General features: G+C 34.7%; 1 protein-coding gene across 1 annotated transcript; it reads left to right on the top strand.

Annotated features, from left to right (window-relative positions):
- The first annotated feature begins 4232 nt into the window (after window positions 1-4232).
- Window positions 4233-16550, top strand: LOC128246734 (filaggrin-2-like). The gene is made up of 4 exons (XM_052965130.1): window positions 4233-4344; window positions 6229-6412; window positions 7411-8285; window positions 9171-16550. The coding sequence occupies exons 1-4, from the start codon at window positions 4287-4289 to the stop codon at window positions 9965-9967; spliced, it is 1914 nt and encodes a 637-aa protein (XP_052821090.1). The 5' UTR covers window positions 4233-4286; the 3' UTR covers window positions 9968-16550.
- Window positions 16551-17203: the final 653 nt, after the last annotated feature.

The raw sequence follows: 17203 nt of genomic DNA, 5'->3' as shown, positions 1-17203 counted from the left end.
AACCTGCAACAAATCAATGCAGTTAAAAATGCATGGCTACACGTAAAATATTCAGGCATGTGTATGAGTAGATGAAACCGACTCCCATATCGTGCAGGTGGCTTCAGTTCTCTATCTGGCCGGCCTTCAGGCATCACCGGTACATCCATTGGCAGTAGGGTAGATAGCGTCGCTTTAAGAGCTGACGAGGGCTGTCGGCCTTGACCCTGTCAGGAAGGTAGTTGACAAAGACTCGTTATTCGTTGAACTTGCATTCAACGTACAAGATCCCTGCATCCGAGTGACGACGCGGTTATGCCCGGCGTCAGTGTTCCTCCGTTGCGGAATCATATAGTGAATGACACTATTGTCAGATGAACTCGCATCGAACTCGTCTTTGGCTGTTGCTCTAGTCACCAATCCTTGCGTCTTTGTTGGTTTCAATCTAGTAACGTCCTGAATTTCGTCTTTACCCGAAACAGAGACACAAACGTAAGCGGGAAGTTATATGCACAGTATGCAATGATCCCTTTGGCAACTCCAACAAACTTGGTAAAGGTCTGTATCATTGATCCCTAAAATGATGTAAGGATCACGTTCCCGCTTGTCTGCAAGTTTGTGTTTGTCCCTGAAGCCTTCGTTCTGGATCAGTACTATGTCCCTAACATCCAGCGGGTTCTCTCGGACCTTTGCATCGTAATTGTTATTGTTGATGGCAACGAGCCCTGCGCAGTTCACAGGTTTAGCAGTGTCCTGAGCCTGGTCTGTCTAAAGAAATGTATCAACGGACAACCAAGGATGCCACCCAAACAACAACTTATGAAGCGAAAATCTATGTCTAGCCTTGTAGCACTTTGTGAACCTACTCACGGTCCAATATACGCCGGTCAATTATCTTTCTGATCCTTTGTCAAGGTTCATAAGAACTTGAGGGGAGTCCGGTTGAAACGGCGTGTGTTGTTCTTGTTTTACGCACTCCTGCAAGATCACATGGAGACTTACAATCAAAATAACAACCTTCATCAAAATGCAATTGCTCTGGAGATAAGCAGTTAGCCATGAAAATGTCATACAAGGTTTATTTTGTAGCTTGAGCTGTCATTTTCTTGTGAAGGACGGCTTTAGCATAACGTGTTTAACGATCTGTTATAACAAGAATATGTATGTAGCAGGCTTTGCCTAAATCAAAGAGATGAGATAACCCATACATAATAATTGCATAGGACGGTTGGTAACTATGGGAAGAAGTTCAGCCCTCTGATTCAACGGGGTTTTGCGACAAACACAATTCAAACAACCGGCGACCCTCTTGTTTGTATCTCTCTCCATATCACATATGAGGACCCCGTTGGAAATAAGTTGAATAACTTTAATGGATTATCCTGTGTTTTATATATATCGCACAGATTTGAGTTCTTAAGTAACGAATGTGTCCAAAATAATGTTTGATGTTGTGATTTAATTAGTATATATATCATCCATAATACTTTGTTAAATATTCTGTGATATATAGACATGAAATATTTGGTTTGTTATTATGACATATATGTGCACGAATAAATATAGCCATCCATCTATCAGCCCAGTAAAAAACCCTGTCTAGCCAACCACGTGGTCTTCAGGAATGGATCCAGAATTTGAAGTTGGGGGGGGGGGACTTTTGCTTGGGGTACTCCCGCAAGACAATTTCTAGTTCGAAAATGGTGCGTATTTGGGCGTATTAATATCAATATTTTGCTCCTATATGGAATAATTTAATGGGGAGGAGCGCGCACCGAATCCACACACTCCCTGGCCGGGTTGAACTTCATCATTGTGCACGCCATTGATGACGGTACCTCTATGTGCTTCCGTTATGATGAACTGACAAGTAAAGTTCTGAGAAGTGTTACAGAACAGTTCTACACGGTCTACAACGAGTTTATTCCGCTTCCGTAGGAAACGCTGCACTGCAATTAAGCGGCTCGTTTCATTGCCATTCCCTGTGGAGAACCGCTACTCAGGATCTTTATGACCCGAGCAGTAACTGGATCCTTCTGGCGCTTCTTATCATACCCCCCCCCCCCAAAGCCGAGACCTACGGCGTCCACGTGAACCAAGAAAGGCAAAGAATTATCGGCAATATATCCACGACGGGGGCTCAGTCACAGTAAGAATTAAGCTTCTTCGACTTGCTGGACTTTTAATTCGTACAAGACTTCAAACAGATTTTCTGTATCGCCTTGGCCACAAATCCATTTACGGTAAACGAATTTTGTTATAGGTTTACAAGATGCGATGTCAGTACAAACGCTCATGTTTTTTGCATAACAGATTAAGGACGGCTAGAGTATAAAGTAACTTAGAATTGCACTTTTTAAATTATGTTATGTCAAAGTTGTTTATTGCTCTTCCTTTTTTGTTCCCCCCCCCCTCCAGACATTATATTTTTATTTTTTAAGCATTAATGATTACAATTGAAAAATTCCATGTTTGCATATCCGACTCATATCGATACGATACAATATGCTTAATGCGTAAAACATTATACAATGTTCATAGCATGTAAACAAGTAAATCAATGAATGGAGAAAAAGTACACAAACACATTTTCTGCAGCTAATAGTTGCAATGTTATAACATCCTATTATAGTAAGTACGCGTGTGCTTAGACATCAAAGCTACTAGATGAAGAGTGTTTATTTGAAGTTGCGCCATTCTTAAGTAATCAACACATTATGTCTCCATTTTTCGTTTATAATTTTGTGCTATTCGCTAACATTGAATACCTTCGTCATTATTACACAACTTTAGCCGAACATATTTTATTTGTCAACTTGAAGTTTGCAATAAAACTCTAGCTGTTTAAGAAATCTGATGCTGATTATTTTATTTATTTTTGAATTTGGTTATATGTTATCATCGTATTATTTCTAATCAAGATTATTAGAGCCTTTGCATAACAATCATTTATTCTATAAAATTGCCTTTATAATAAACAACAATATTTTTAGGGAATGATAATAAATAAACTTCTGAAATATTCGGCAGGCTATTTTACAAATGAAATATAACTTACAAGATACAAGAATCTTTATTTAAAGTCGTAATGATCGGTGGAATTACGATGCTCCTAATTTATAAAAAGTAACAAATTTCAGCTTATAAAAGTTCCACGACAACTATAACAACCAAATGTACATGCCTGTGGTGTCTTTGCAACTGCTAATGCTGTGGATTTTTGTTTTAAGAATGGCTATGTAAATACAAATGTCAATTTCGTTGCAAGTGAAATGAGGGAACAGCTGTCTGGAAAAAAAATCTGTTTCATAAAGAAAATGAAAAGTCGCGATCCCTATGACTTTCAAATTAAAAACATTCTGTGAAATGCCAGAATTCGTCGATAGTTTGGTTATTTTCGAAAATAGAACATGCAGGAAAAGATTCCACATGAAATGCATCGGCATAAAAATTAAAATTAGACGATCAGTTGACAGAAATACATAAAGCAACTGGTCCTGGAAGTGCATCTGCTGCAACAAAATCAATAGTTAAACAAAAGAAAAATAATAGAAGTACTGAGTTAACTTACAAACTTGATTTACATGTAGTCAAGCATTTTCTTTTTGAATTACTATTATCAATAGTATACTTATAACTAAATTTAATATGAAAAAAACGTACACACAATGTGTTTGTTATTCATGACATTAATTTTAGTACATGTGCATATTTCATGTTTGTATCTTTGCCTTAATTAATTATATGTTTTATTGATATAAAATATGAAATAAATGGTGACATAATTATCATCAAATATCTAATGTTTTAATTAACTGTAATCTTTTGTAATCCTACAGTATTACCCCATGCGGTTATTAACACCTTTTTTATCACGCCCGATAGCTACTATAAAATTTGGAAAACAGAGAACGGAGGAGACCGGGACCGGATGAGATCGGGAAATAGTATCGCCCAACGATTTGTAGATGGCCAAAGGGAAGAAGCAGACTTGCCAACAAAACTTAAACACTCTAAATTAATAAAACAAATCCATTCCCTTAATTCCTACGATTCTGTAACTCAATGCACCGTAGAAGACACGCAGAAAATCAGGTGAAAAACATCATTTTTTTTTAATAAACAGCTTAAGGTAAAATAACAACAACATGAATTCAACAAAAATGATAAATTCAAGAATATTATGAACACCTTAATTGTTAACCCATTTTTTCTAAATAATATTCACTTCTTTTGTTTACAATATGGCGGATTCCTGTCGTCCAGTTAGTCGTCATGGAAGATACAACTCATCTGGTCCCTCAAGCATGCAGTATGGGGCAGACGTTAGCGCTTACGGAAATGTAGACTACACTCCCTCTGATGGTGCGTCTTGAAGAAAAATCCCGAAATCAGTGTCTGAAAAACAAATGTTTCAAATTTTCTCAATGTTGATTCAAGATTTTAATGATAAGCTTACGTAAAAATTTAGGTATGAATTTCGAAATTAGAATTTTATCCTGTTATTTACAGTATCCGTTGGTGCTTCGATTTCAGGCAAAATTGGTCATTATTCTGTAAGAAAACAAGCAAACATAATCAACAGTAATAATAACTTCCGTTTGCAATTAAAAAGTCAATATGGCAACATTAAACAAAAATGAACATCAGATTTGTTCTTGGGGGATAGCACATACCACATCTTTTAAATCAACTTGTACTTGTAAATAGTTTGGTTCATGGACAGGGGCATGTTCCAAGATTTGGACACCCAATGTCATACCTAGGAACCGCTGTTATTCATTAGTGGTTGGCCAATTTACGGCGATAGTCAATTAATCGTTGTTGCTGGCTTAAAGTCAGGGATCGGCAACAACCTTCTGCTTGTGTCGATTAATTGAAGGATTGTTGTGTTGTACTTTAGAGTCATAACAGAAATTCTATATCTTTCCGTTTATTTAATTCTCTCTTTCTGCTCAAATATCTTTTGCCTAGTTAAACCAGGGAAATCACACTAATTGACTAAAAATAGGATGGATGCCGAATAAGCAAATGTACAAGCGAAAAATGACCAAATTAATGAAGTTATATACAATATACAGTAGTAAAATATGCTGACAATGCACCATTTCTGACTTCAAGTCTTCATTTATTTCTTGACCCAGATCTCCATGCAAACAGTTTATGCCATTTACTCTCGGTTCTGAGTAAGGGGGACATGTCAAAAGGTTGCGCTCCTAAGTTACGCCCCTTTAACGTCCAATCCTGAATTGTATCTTGCTATGCACTATAACCGTGGACATTTGGGAGGAGTGATAACTTAGCTGTAGTGTATATCTACTATCTAATTTTTATATGGGTTTGTAAAAGTTTAATTCAAGTCAGGTAGTGACAGTGAGTCATGTAGTCCAAATAATTGTACGTGGACAGATTTTGTTGATGGTTAATGTTATATGACAAATCACTCACAATAGTGATAAAAAGTCTATTATTTTAGACTGAGTCATCACGATGCATTGACTATTCAGTTTATATTTAAAATTAGCAAGAGTCTTACAGAGCACATGGCAGGGGTTGTCTGTTGTTTAGATGAAAAAAGGGCATAACGTTGAACTTATTAAAAGTCAGAGTTAAGTCACGCAGAGGAGCAAAAATGCCGAACCTTCAGAAATTGTAACTACAAAAATTGTAACGTTGGCATTTTGGAAAAAATGTGTGATCAAATTACCAAGATATAATACTAATAACTTTGTTACTGAAAACATGGGATTTTGTAGCTTCGACATTTGGAAATGAGGCCATCAATATTATGTACCTTTTGCCTATGGCAACAGGTGTTTAAAGTATCTCTTTTATATATTGAATAAGTTTATTTATATAGTTATAAGACCAGGTTAAAGTTTTTGTATCATCAACAACAACAAACTAAGGCTTTGATAATACCTCAAATTGATTTTTTATTTCTATTTCTCACATGCAGAAAAGATGAGTTCCTGACTCAATTTTCTTGATAAGAGCCCCATTTCCAAATTACTGTGCATCTCTGGACCCACCAACATATTATTGTAAGGTATAAAGCATATTGGGATTATGTAGTAGGAATTAAAAGAGATCCCAAATTTGGCTAAAATAAGGAGTCGCAGTTCATCCTTCAAATATCTGGGGAAATCCCTCCAAGAATATACATTTCTACATTTTATTTTGTTTTACTCTTTGTGGTAAGTTATTAATGCATTATTATGATGATGAAAAATATCAAATAATTTTCAGAAATGTACACAGAAAACCAACCAGCTAGAACTGAGAGACCAAAAACAGGTCATGGTCGACGGAGCGCCCGTCAAGAAATGCCAGCCAGGCCGATGTCGAGGCGAGCAAGGCCAGATACAAACACAGAAGAATCAGTGGGTCGACCGATATCCAGGGCGGGATTTTCTCCAGATTCTGCATACAGGTACATAGTTTTAATGCCTGTAAAGTTGTTTAAGTATTTATACCCCCAACTCTGTGGTTGGGGCTACATGGGAGCCACAATAGGAACCACATGATCCTGTCATTTATTATGTCAGTCCATCTGTCTGTCCTGGGACATCGGAACACGTGTGGTTTTTGCCATAATTCCATAACGAGGGGTGAATGCGGTATGCTTGTGAGGTACATTAACTTCAAACCTGAGATACACATTTTGACTGTTTTTTAGGAGAATTATTGTGCAATATGATATATTATATATTCAGGTTCTGACTTCCAATGTACAAAAGAAACATTATTTTGTGTTTTTAGAATAATTGCCCTTTGATTATTTTTGAACTTATTTTTTATATATATATATATATGTTTATTTTTATAACCTTGACTTGGTGGTGATGGGGGCATTTTAGGAATCAATTTGTTTCTATATAGTATGGTAAAGGAGCGTCAATTTAATTGCTGTCTGCTCATGGACAGTGGACATTCAGGGTGTATGCATCACTCCAATTGATACTTTCTACAGTAGTCGAAATTTACACAAGCCCGCAAGCTCTGTACTGGTAAAATGTCTTTCGGGCTTGCTCAAATTTTGAATGTTATATAGAAGGGCTTGTTAAAAAATTTGATGCCATGCAATAGTATAAGAATTCGGGCTTGTTAATCCAAAAGTCTAATTTCGATGACTGTTTCTATTACAAGAAAGTGATGTTGTGTGGGTATCAATCACATCAAGTGATAACCTTAGTTGCTTTTAAGAATGAGTAGAGCCTCAGAGAGACTGAATAATATCTGCTGTCATGCTCATGGGTTGGGAGGTTAATAGAAATTATTCCAATATTTTGACTGTAATTTCTTTCATTTTATGCATGTTCATTCCTATATTTCTTTGATCAACACAATCAAGGAAATATTATATTATCATGTAAATCAGAATGATACTCTAGTGAACAGAATTTTTGAGTGTGTTTGTTTTTGTTTCAGGTACTCCCATGATGAATATTCCCGGCAAATTTCCTCCGATTCTGAAAAGCAGATACCCAACTCACCCTGTGAGTCTCCAGAGATCTTGTACCGAGACGATGAATACTTCAACAACCAGAAAGCCCTGTATGGACACAATCAGGAGGGCCACTCTCCAGTTGACAGGCTGATTGTCAGTCCCTCAGCGCCCTCAGATTTGATGAAGAAGAGCTCGAAGAAGGCGAGGAAGAGCCCACATGTGTACAGCAGTCGAAGTCCCCAGGGATACAGCCAGAGTCCCCAAAACTATGGTCAAAGTCCTCGAGCATACAAACAGAGCCCCCAACATGAGCAGCCGATGCATCGACCGTCTTCTCGAGAATACATGAGCGTCAGTCCTCTACATCGAGACGAGGCTCAACTGAATGACAATGACATCCATCATCAGCAGCCCAGATCTCGCCACCCCTCCCAGTCAGACAATATGGAGATGCAGGAGGGGGACACTTACCAACAGAGCTTCTCAGCAAGTCCCCAATACAGGGACAACCCCTACCAGGAGAACCAATATCACCACCATGAAAGCCCCATGCAAGCCAGAAACAGCCCATACCAGGAAGGCTCATATTACCACCATGACAGCCCCGTGCAAGCCAGGGACAGCCCTTACTATGGCAGCAGCCCAGGTCAGCACCAGGGTCATGGTCACAGTCATGGTTACTCAGGGTCACCTGAGGGTCACTCTAGACCTCCACCAGCTCCACGACCCAAATCTGCTCGTCCAAAGACAGGCAGGAGGAAAAGTGCTAGAGCTCGTCAACACCACCATGCCCGATATGAAGATCAGGAGACATCCCCTCCCCAGCAGTGTGACACTTCCCATATCCTGAATGCAGGTATAATTGTCAAAAATAATCAAAATTCTATCTTGGATGAACAAGCCTGAATCCTTAAATAACTATGTATTGTATGGCTCTAAACATCGTGACAAGCTTGGTACTTACGGTAAATTAAGTGAATTCTATATTTGGAATAAGCAGGACAACCATAGATCTAGGACTAAGCTTTTTCAGTGTGTGTATACCACGTGATAAATTGCGTCATACACCATTTTAAATGAAACATAGCGCAGTCTATGTCGCTTATTGAGCCCCACCTTCGGTCTTTTACCAAATTTTGATTGAGAGTTTAGTTTCTTATAACACTTCGACAAACCTTTTCACGATACGGCCGTCTGATGGAGCACTGTCAAAACATTGTTTTGGAAACAGGTTTGTCAAAGTGTTTGATGAAACTAATCACCTTATCAAACTCCGGTTATAAAACAAAGGTGGGCCTCTTTAAGCGGCATAGACTGGCCTTTGTTTCATTTAAAATGGTGTAGTGAGTGAAAAGTTATCTTTGATTTAAGTCTTTATTTTAAGCAAAATATTGCCTTCCGACGTAGCATATATGACGTAATTTATCACGTGGTATACACACACTGTTTTTGGCTTTTGCTAATTTCTGTTTACGGTATTATTGTTGTCTTTTGGATTGGAAAAAAATGGGAGCAAATGGTGTCTTTTGTTCTCTTAGATTTAGAAGCTGAAGATTTTCACTGTTAAGTAATTATTTATCTTGTGAGACTCAGATCAGTTTAATTTCGGAGATAGTCATTTTAGTCTGATTATCAAAGAATAAAAGTCATGATGTTATGACTATTGTCTGTCAAGATATTTATAAATATATATTAGAGAACATTCATGTCATTTTGACGACTGTAATATTTTTCTCTTCAGGTGATCCATATGGGCGGCCTGCTTCGTCCTTGTCTCCGTACAGGCCCCTTCCAGCTATAGGGGTTGTGACCCCTAGAGATGATCCTGCAGACAATGACCATGGTCACATGACACCTGAGTCTAAAAATAGATCCAGCCACCATGTTGGATCTGAACATGTGACTGTTACAAACCAGAAACTCAGTGAAATGAACACTGACAACTACAGCTATCACCCTGCTGATCAGAATGAGGATGTCTTCTCAGCTGAAGACATCCACGGTGCTGAAAACGACGCTCTTGGGCCGATTACAGACCAGGGTATACCTGGTGTAGACATGCTGTCAAACTTACCACAGCATTTATCTGAGGAAATATATCAGTCAAGTCTTGCAAACTATGAAACAAACATAGGTGACATTGGGGGTGTAAGTGAGGAGGAGAGGAGTAACAGTGAGATTATTAAAGGGGGTGAAGTGAGTGTTAGAACTGCAGCGGACAACTTTGAACACTTGTCAATGTCTGTAATGAAGCCTCTGGACTTTCTTCATGAAATTCCTGATGAGCCATCAAGTGACGAGCCTCGTCTTCTGCTTGCTGTAAAGTTGCCTGATGGGAAACGTATACAGAGACATTTCCGACCCAACGAAACCCTCGATACTGTGATAAAGTTTGCGGAGAATACAAATCTCGTGAAATACGAAGACATGCAGTTGATTTGTAATGCTACCCACACACAGTTTTCTGACCCAAGCGTGAGGATTTCAGATACACATATTAAAGACAGAACTGTGTTATACCTTCAGGAAAAAGAATAGTACTAGTGATATACTTGTATAATTATAAATATATGGACAACGTATAAATTGATGATTGAGAATTGTGGAATAACTATCGTTTGAACCCAGGCCCCAATATCACGAAAATATTTAACTCAAATCTCAAACTCAATCTCAACTCATTTTACCATATAAACAAAATTTATTGGAAAACAAAAATGTTTTTAATTTTTTTTAAAACGCATTCTTTCATTGAATATGTTGATCAAAACGTTTGGTCTAGATTCCATTCGAAAACTTTTTTATAACCAAAAATGTATTACTCCAGTATATTTTTTGCTTTAGAATAAGAATTCTTTGAAATATTGTCAAAATCTTTCAATAACACATTCTATGAGAAAATAGGTGTACAAAAAGTATGAGAACATGCAGGATTTTGAATAATACGATGCTTGTATACATGTGGTAAAATGAAGATAGAGATTGTGATATGACTTAAGTATATTCGTGATATTGGGACCTGCTGGTCACATTGTCTCGGAATTGATTACTGCCATATGGCTGTATTCTGTGAAATAGAAATGTATAAAAGAACATAGGTATTTATTATATTTTTTCTGGTATTTTACTAAAACATAACTTTTATACCTATTAACTTTATAAGTTACAGAGACATTGTTCACCGTATAATACATGGTTATTTATTATTAATGAGGCATTACTGATACTATGAATTTCTACTTTTGATACAATCGATCATCAGTCAAAATGGCTTGTTTGATATTTTCTGATTATCAATTATGATTTTGGAACAATTGTTCCATCCCTCCTGTGGATGTATAAAGACGCAGTGCATTTTGCTGTCGATATACATTCTGTACAAAGTCAAAGACAACGGATTGTTTGTTGTTACCTGTGGTAGTATAATACTGAAGCATATCGAAAAGGAATAGAATTATAGTGAATACTGTTTTCACTATAATTCTTATCTTTTCCGATTTTCTTTAGTGATTCCATTCAGTCTATTGGCTAGTTTTATTTACTGTCCAATCAAAACACTCAGATTCTACTCTTAAAGTTAGATCTAAGTCAGTTTATATTGAATACAGCCCTTGACCATCTCAGCAAGAAAGCATCGTCTCAAACATGTTCGACCACTTGTGTAAGCCAAATAAAAAAATAGCTTTAATGTCATAAAGTCATTGCTAAATATTACAAATAGTGTAATTGAAAAAAGCTTGATAAAATAGTAAATTGTTATAATATGTTCATCAATTAATGTAAACAAGTTCCTACTGTACTTGTTTTTTCAATTTTTGTCATGAATAATCTGTCTCCTACTATTTTGTCAGTCAAGCTGCTATTTTTCCCTATTGTTCAATGGAACAATGCTAGAAAGCCTGTAAATGATGCACTGAATCATAGTTTTATCCATTAGTAAAGCAGTAGAGTAGCAAACACTAGGTTGAGCACAGAAACAGTTTGTATTGACATGCCTGTTTTCATTGTCGGAGTGAGATGCTATGAAACATTTGTCAGACAAATTTTATCTGCATCATAGTGCTTTAAATCAGAGTATAAATCAGGTGTATTTCAGCATTGTCGGCAACCACGATTCTTTCATCCATTACACTCCATGATAAATAAAGTGTGAAAATTGACCAACAAAATCTCCTTTTAATGAATATGTATGGGGCAGGGGAGACAACTCTTCTTCCTAAGAAATCGCATGTGATTTAACAAACAAAAATCAATAATTTTGAATTGTTTTTTTTTTTACTTCTTTGGAAAAAGAATTGACACTAAAGGGCGCCCATTAAAGGTAGCTCTTGATGTAAAATATTTCAAGAAATGCATGGTCTACGGGGAACAGGCTAGATTCGTGGAGACATTGTAGAACTGTTGACTGCAAATGTGCTAGAATATTAAAGTCATCATTGAACTGTTGACTTCGAAAGTGCTAGATTCTTCAAAACGTTGTTTAACTGTTGACTGGGAATGTGCTAGATTAATACAGTCATTATTCAACTGTTACTGGGAATGAGCTAGATTCTTATAGACATTGTCTAACTGTTGACTGGGTATATGTTATATATTGAATTTAAGACTTGTTTGTTTCAAGGTACTTAAATTAGTTATATATATATATATAATTTATATGTATGCATGCATCAACTAGACTAAATATGCTGTGTCTAATAGCATTGTGCATTTCGTACCATATTTTTATTCAATAATTTTCTTAATCCAGAGTTCTTAAGGAATTCTATTCAAAGCGTAGATTCCCATAGTTACAGCCTGTGCTCTTCGTGAGGTAAATAAAGTATCCTCTCATAATTATGACCGTCCCATTTTTTGCATATTTCTAAAGTAATCCATGATGACACTTTAAATTGTTTCTTATGTAATTCCACAATAAGAAAAAATCTCCAACTCCTTTATGGTTTTAGAACATATTTGTGGAGAACTTATTATAAATGTCAAATAAGATCATATAATGATTGGGAAAAAAATGTTAATGTAGTTTTTGAATCTACTTAGTATAGGTATTTTTTATATATAGAAGTTTTTTTATTATATATTTTATTACATATTATATTCTGTAATTATCATCATGATCATATAAACAATAATATATAATTATGTATTTATTTTGCCAAATCTTTTTCAGGGCTTTAATATTCAGTCACTTAAATTGCCATACAATTGTAGTCCTATTAGTGTATATTTATAATTGTTGTTATAATATTCTTATTGAGCAAATGATTCATAATTCATACTGCAAACCTATGGGCTCTGTGTGTCCCTTAATATTTATAGACGTTTGATTGTTTTATAATGAAAGGTTCCAGAAATCTATTTGGAATATGTCAATTTTAAAAATATAAATGTTCTGAAATATCTTTTAATAGATGCTATTACACTGGTAATTCATGAGGTAATTCAATATGATTATTCAATTTTACCAAAAAAAAATGAAAACGAAAATGTCCTGTCAAAAATATAAATGCATTTTGATGATGGCATTGAAAGCCAAAACCTCTATTTCTTAAATACAGTCAAACCCTGTTGGCTCCAACTTGCTTGGATCGATTTCCTTGTTAGCTCTAAATTGAGGTATGGGACTGATTTCTTTATACATAAGGTTAGAATTCCCGCTTGGATCCAATTTCTCGAGGCTTGATGTATTTTTGCCGGTCCCTGGGAGTTCGAGCCAACATGCTCCGACTGTATGCATATTTTGATTTGCACTAGAAGAATATACATGTAGAAGAATGTTTTAACATTGTTAAAGAGGTATTTGTTTATATTTCCTTACATTGCCAATGCATAACTGTGCTTTTGTTATTGCTTTTTTAAGAAACCTTTTTTTTTTGAGAAAATGGAGTTGAAGATTTACATTTAAATGAAACAATATGGCCTCATCTATAAGATACTGAAGCCAAGGTTTTAACCTTGATATTGATCTTTTACCAAAAAAAGCTTTTTTTGATATGTGTTCAAAACTTGATGATATTTATCTGGACTTGATACTGTTTCAATGGTTAACACATGTACTTTTTTCTTTCTTTCTTTTATATAAGATAGAATCTCCTGTATTCCTTCAGGTCTTTTTTAATCGCTTGTTTAAATGTGTATTGAAAGCCAATTTTTTCCATGCTTTGTCATTAAAGAGAATTCGCTTGTCAGTTTTCATGTCTTATTGTTTATCATTATATATTATAAATGTTGTATTATAATTATGAATGATTTTTTTCTTCTAAATCTGAATGTTGTATATTACAGTAACAGCTTATTACCGTAATATCATCTATGAGCACTACAGCACTAATTTAAATGATGAACGTAGTGGGTGATAAAAGGTTTTGTACCATGTTGTCAACAACAATATTTAATAACGGATTAAGATTTATCTGCATGCTAGTTATTGAACAGTTAAGCTCTGCCAATATATCAAAGGGAGGTAATAAAATAATTTTTACTATGATATATAGCAATTTTATATATTTGTTAACTTAAAGGGCATACTTTTTTATGTCTTAGAATATAAAAAAACGCTGTCTCTGATTTTTTTAAGATATTCAAACTAAACATTTTGTAACATTAAACTGATATTTTACCAATAGCAATTTTTGGTTTAAATGTTGGATTGATCACCTTAAAGTGCACTCTCACAGATTGAACTTTTTGACAACTTTTTTGTTTTTTGTCCTGGAACGAGCCAATTTTTGCGAAAATCCATGGAAACCAGCTAAATAAGACCACTGACAAAAATTAGATAGCAGATTTTTGTATTTCAGTTCAAAAATTGATGTTTTATGCCATAAAACATTAACTTTCGAACGAAAATATGAAAATATACATGTACAGTCTGATTTTTTGTCAGCAATCTTATATCATTGGTTTGCAGATATTTACGCAAAAAATGCTCTTTTCAAGACAAAAAATAAAAATGTTGCATAAATGGTAAATTTGTAAGAGTGCAGCTTTAAGTTATTTTGTTAAATATATACCATTGAGGATGCCAAAATCTGCCCGCTGTAAAATTGAACCATAAGAAATTTCGTTGTGGTTCATTTATCATCATAAAATAAGAAAAAAGTAAAAAATATGACACCAACATTCATATTTAATTTGATAATGGCATTTAGCTGAGTGCCATAAAATGTTTATTATATGCTTATGTTTTACCTTTTATTTCTTTGTAATAAACGTGAACACATAGAAATTATGTATATAATAATGTATTAGTATGTTCCTTGTTGAAGTTTTGATTCTTAGGTATGTTTTGTAAACTGCTGGGATGTTGGACAAATCTTTTGTTTTTAGTCTGGGAATAATCATAGTGTTGGGGTTGTTGTTGGTAGCATCGCTGGTGTTGTTGAGCATAATTTTAAAACTTGGCCATACCTCAAAAACAATTTTAGGTATTCGAATGAAATTTGGTACAAATGTTTCTAGAGACTATATGCAGATGTATAACAAGGCCCACAACTCTGACAACAATGATTGTTGAATTCTGCCCCTTGTTCTGGAAAAGAACAACAGTCAAGCATGGCGTTCCTTCAGCCGTGTTCTCCTTAGTGTATATGATAGTCATTATAGGGGAGGTATATTGTATCAAATGTTTTTTCAAGTAATTTACAAAAATGCACTAGCATATAAACAACTTATGGTATATATATGTATATCTGTTTGAACATAGATTTGATCAATATAAATATTGTATTATTTTACAAGTTATGTATACTAAGTAAGTCAGTATGCTAGCTTCAACAGTCATACCAAATTATATATAATATGTAGAAGTTTTTTGTGTTTACTTGTTTCCATATTTCATTATTAAGCAGGATAGTATAATTTTTGTTAGACAGTTTATCTTGTTCTTTGTATGTCATCATAATATTAGAACTGTTTATATAAGACCAAAAGAAAGTTATTTGTTTCCACTTACATCTAAAATAAAAGGGTAGGTAGGTATTTTTTCCACTATCAACTGGGAATATGTACCAAAACAACCTATATCAGGGTATATCACTAATAGAAGACAATTTGAATTATCAAATGGTAAAATTTTAACATGTCCACTTAAAAAATGCACTTTTATTAGTAAATTATTTTTTTCAGAACTCACATTATGTGTAATTAATGGCAAAAACAGTGTTGGGTCAGGAGGCAAAAAAAGGTCCAGATTAGTGAAAACAAATATTTTTTTGTTATGATTGACTAAAGCAGACCACATATGGACCTTCATGGGACTCAGTCATTTTTTATTGGGTAGTCATTGGAAAAAATCATTTAAATGCTTGTTTCAATACGATAAAACATCAAATTAGAGCTCTATTATAGATAGTTATCCAGTTAAAAAGAAAATGCTTTATTTTGCTGAAAAGGTAAACGTTATTGAAGATTTAATAATGTTAACCTTCGATTTTCAAAATTCTGTTCAAATTAATTTCTGTCAGTTGCTCTCTGGTGATTGTTGATAAAAATGAATGAAACAACTCACTTTTAACACTTTTTAACAAAAATGGTGCCAGCATAACATCTGTGAGGGAGTCCCATGTCAAACACTGTTATCTCGATGTTCCGGTTATTTCGAATATTTTTGATTAAGCTAGACTTGATTTATATATGGGTTATATCAAAAGTTCTTTAACTCGGTATTTCCGAAGGCTTATGACTTTGACATTTGGAGTTTTTGTTGTATATTTGAAAAAAGTAGTCTGCTGCTCCATTCTAAGCGTAACGTTACCCCTTGTTTGAAGAAAGCCTGCGAAACTGTAGCAGGACTATATTTAGGTAGTTACTACAGGCGACCCTCCATTTGTAAACAAAATTTCAAAAAGTTAAATGAAGAAACAAAATTAAATTAAATTAATATATGTATATATATATATATATATATATATATATATAATTAGTTTTATAATATAATTATAATCTCATGAGATTTCATATACATTCCATTTTATTTATTTATGTATTTTACTCTCTTATCCCTGCAGTGTAGTTTTATGCAGTCATGTTTATTTTAACTATTATACTGTAACTGTGATATTTGCCATTTTGAATGCCATGTGTTAGTAGAATTCAGAAAACAATAAAAGCTTGAAGTAGATTGCATTTGTTTTTATAAATATCTGAAAATGTATTACCCTCGTATAAATTGCCAAAATTATGTACTCCATACATGTTACACGTTTGGAAGTGAAGGTTTTGCACACTTATGGAAATTTTGTTAGCAAGAATTGCTACAGAACAGCCAATTGTTCCTTGTATGAATGGGGAAAATGCGTTTGAACATAAGAACGACACTGCTCTGGAGTTCAAAGTCAAATATTTTTACTACAACTTCACTATATCTTATACCTGCATAACTCTATATCACAGACCTGCATTACTCTATATCACATACCTGCATTATTCTCTATCTTAGGCCTGCATAACTATTTATAACATACCTGCATTATTCTATATTACAGACCTGCATTACTCTATATCACATACCTGCATTATTCTCTATCTTAGGCCTGCATAACTCTATATCAAATACATGCATTATTCTATATCACAGACCTGCATTACTCTATATCACATACCTGCATTATCTTAGGCCTGCATAACTCTATATCACATACCTGCATTACTCTATATCACATACCTGCATTATTTTCTATCTTAGGCCTGCATAACTCTATATCACAGACCTGCATTACTCTATATCACATACCTGCATTATTTTCTATCTTAGGCCTGCATAACTATATATCA

The sequence above is a fragment of the Mya arenaria genome, chromosome 9, assembly GCF_026914265.1.
Source record: "Mya arenaria isolate MELC-2E11 chromosome 9, ASM2691426v1".
NCBI lineage: Eukaryota > Metazoa > Mollusca > Bivalvia > Myida > Myidae > Mya > Mya arenaria.
This window is presented reverse-complemented; position numbering and strand designations above follow the sequence as displayed.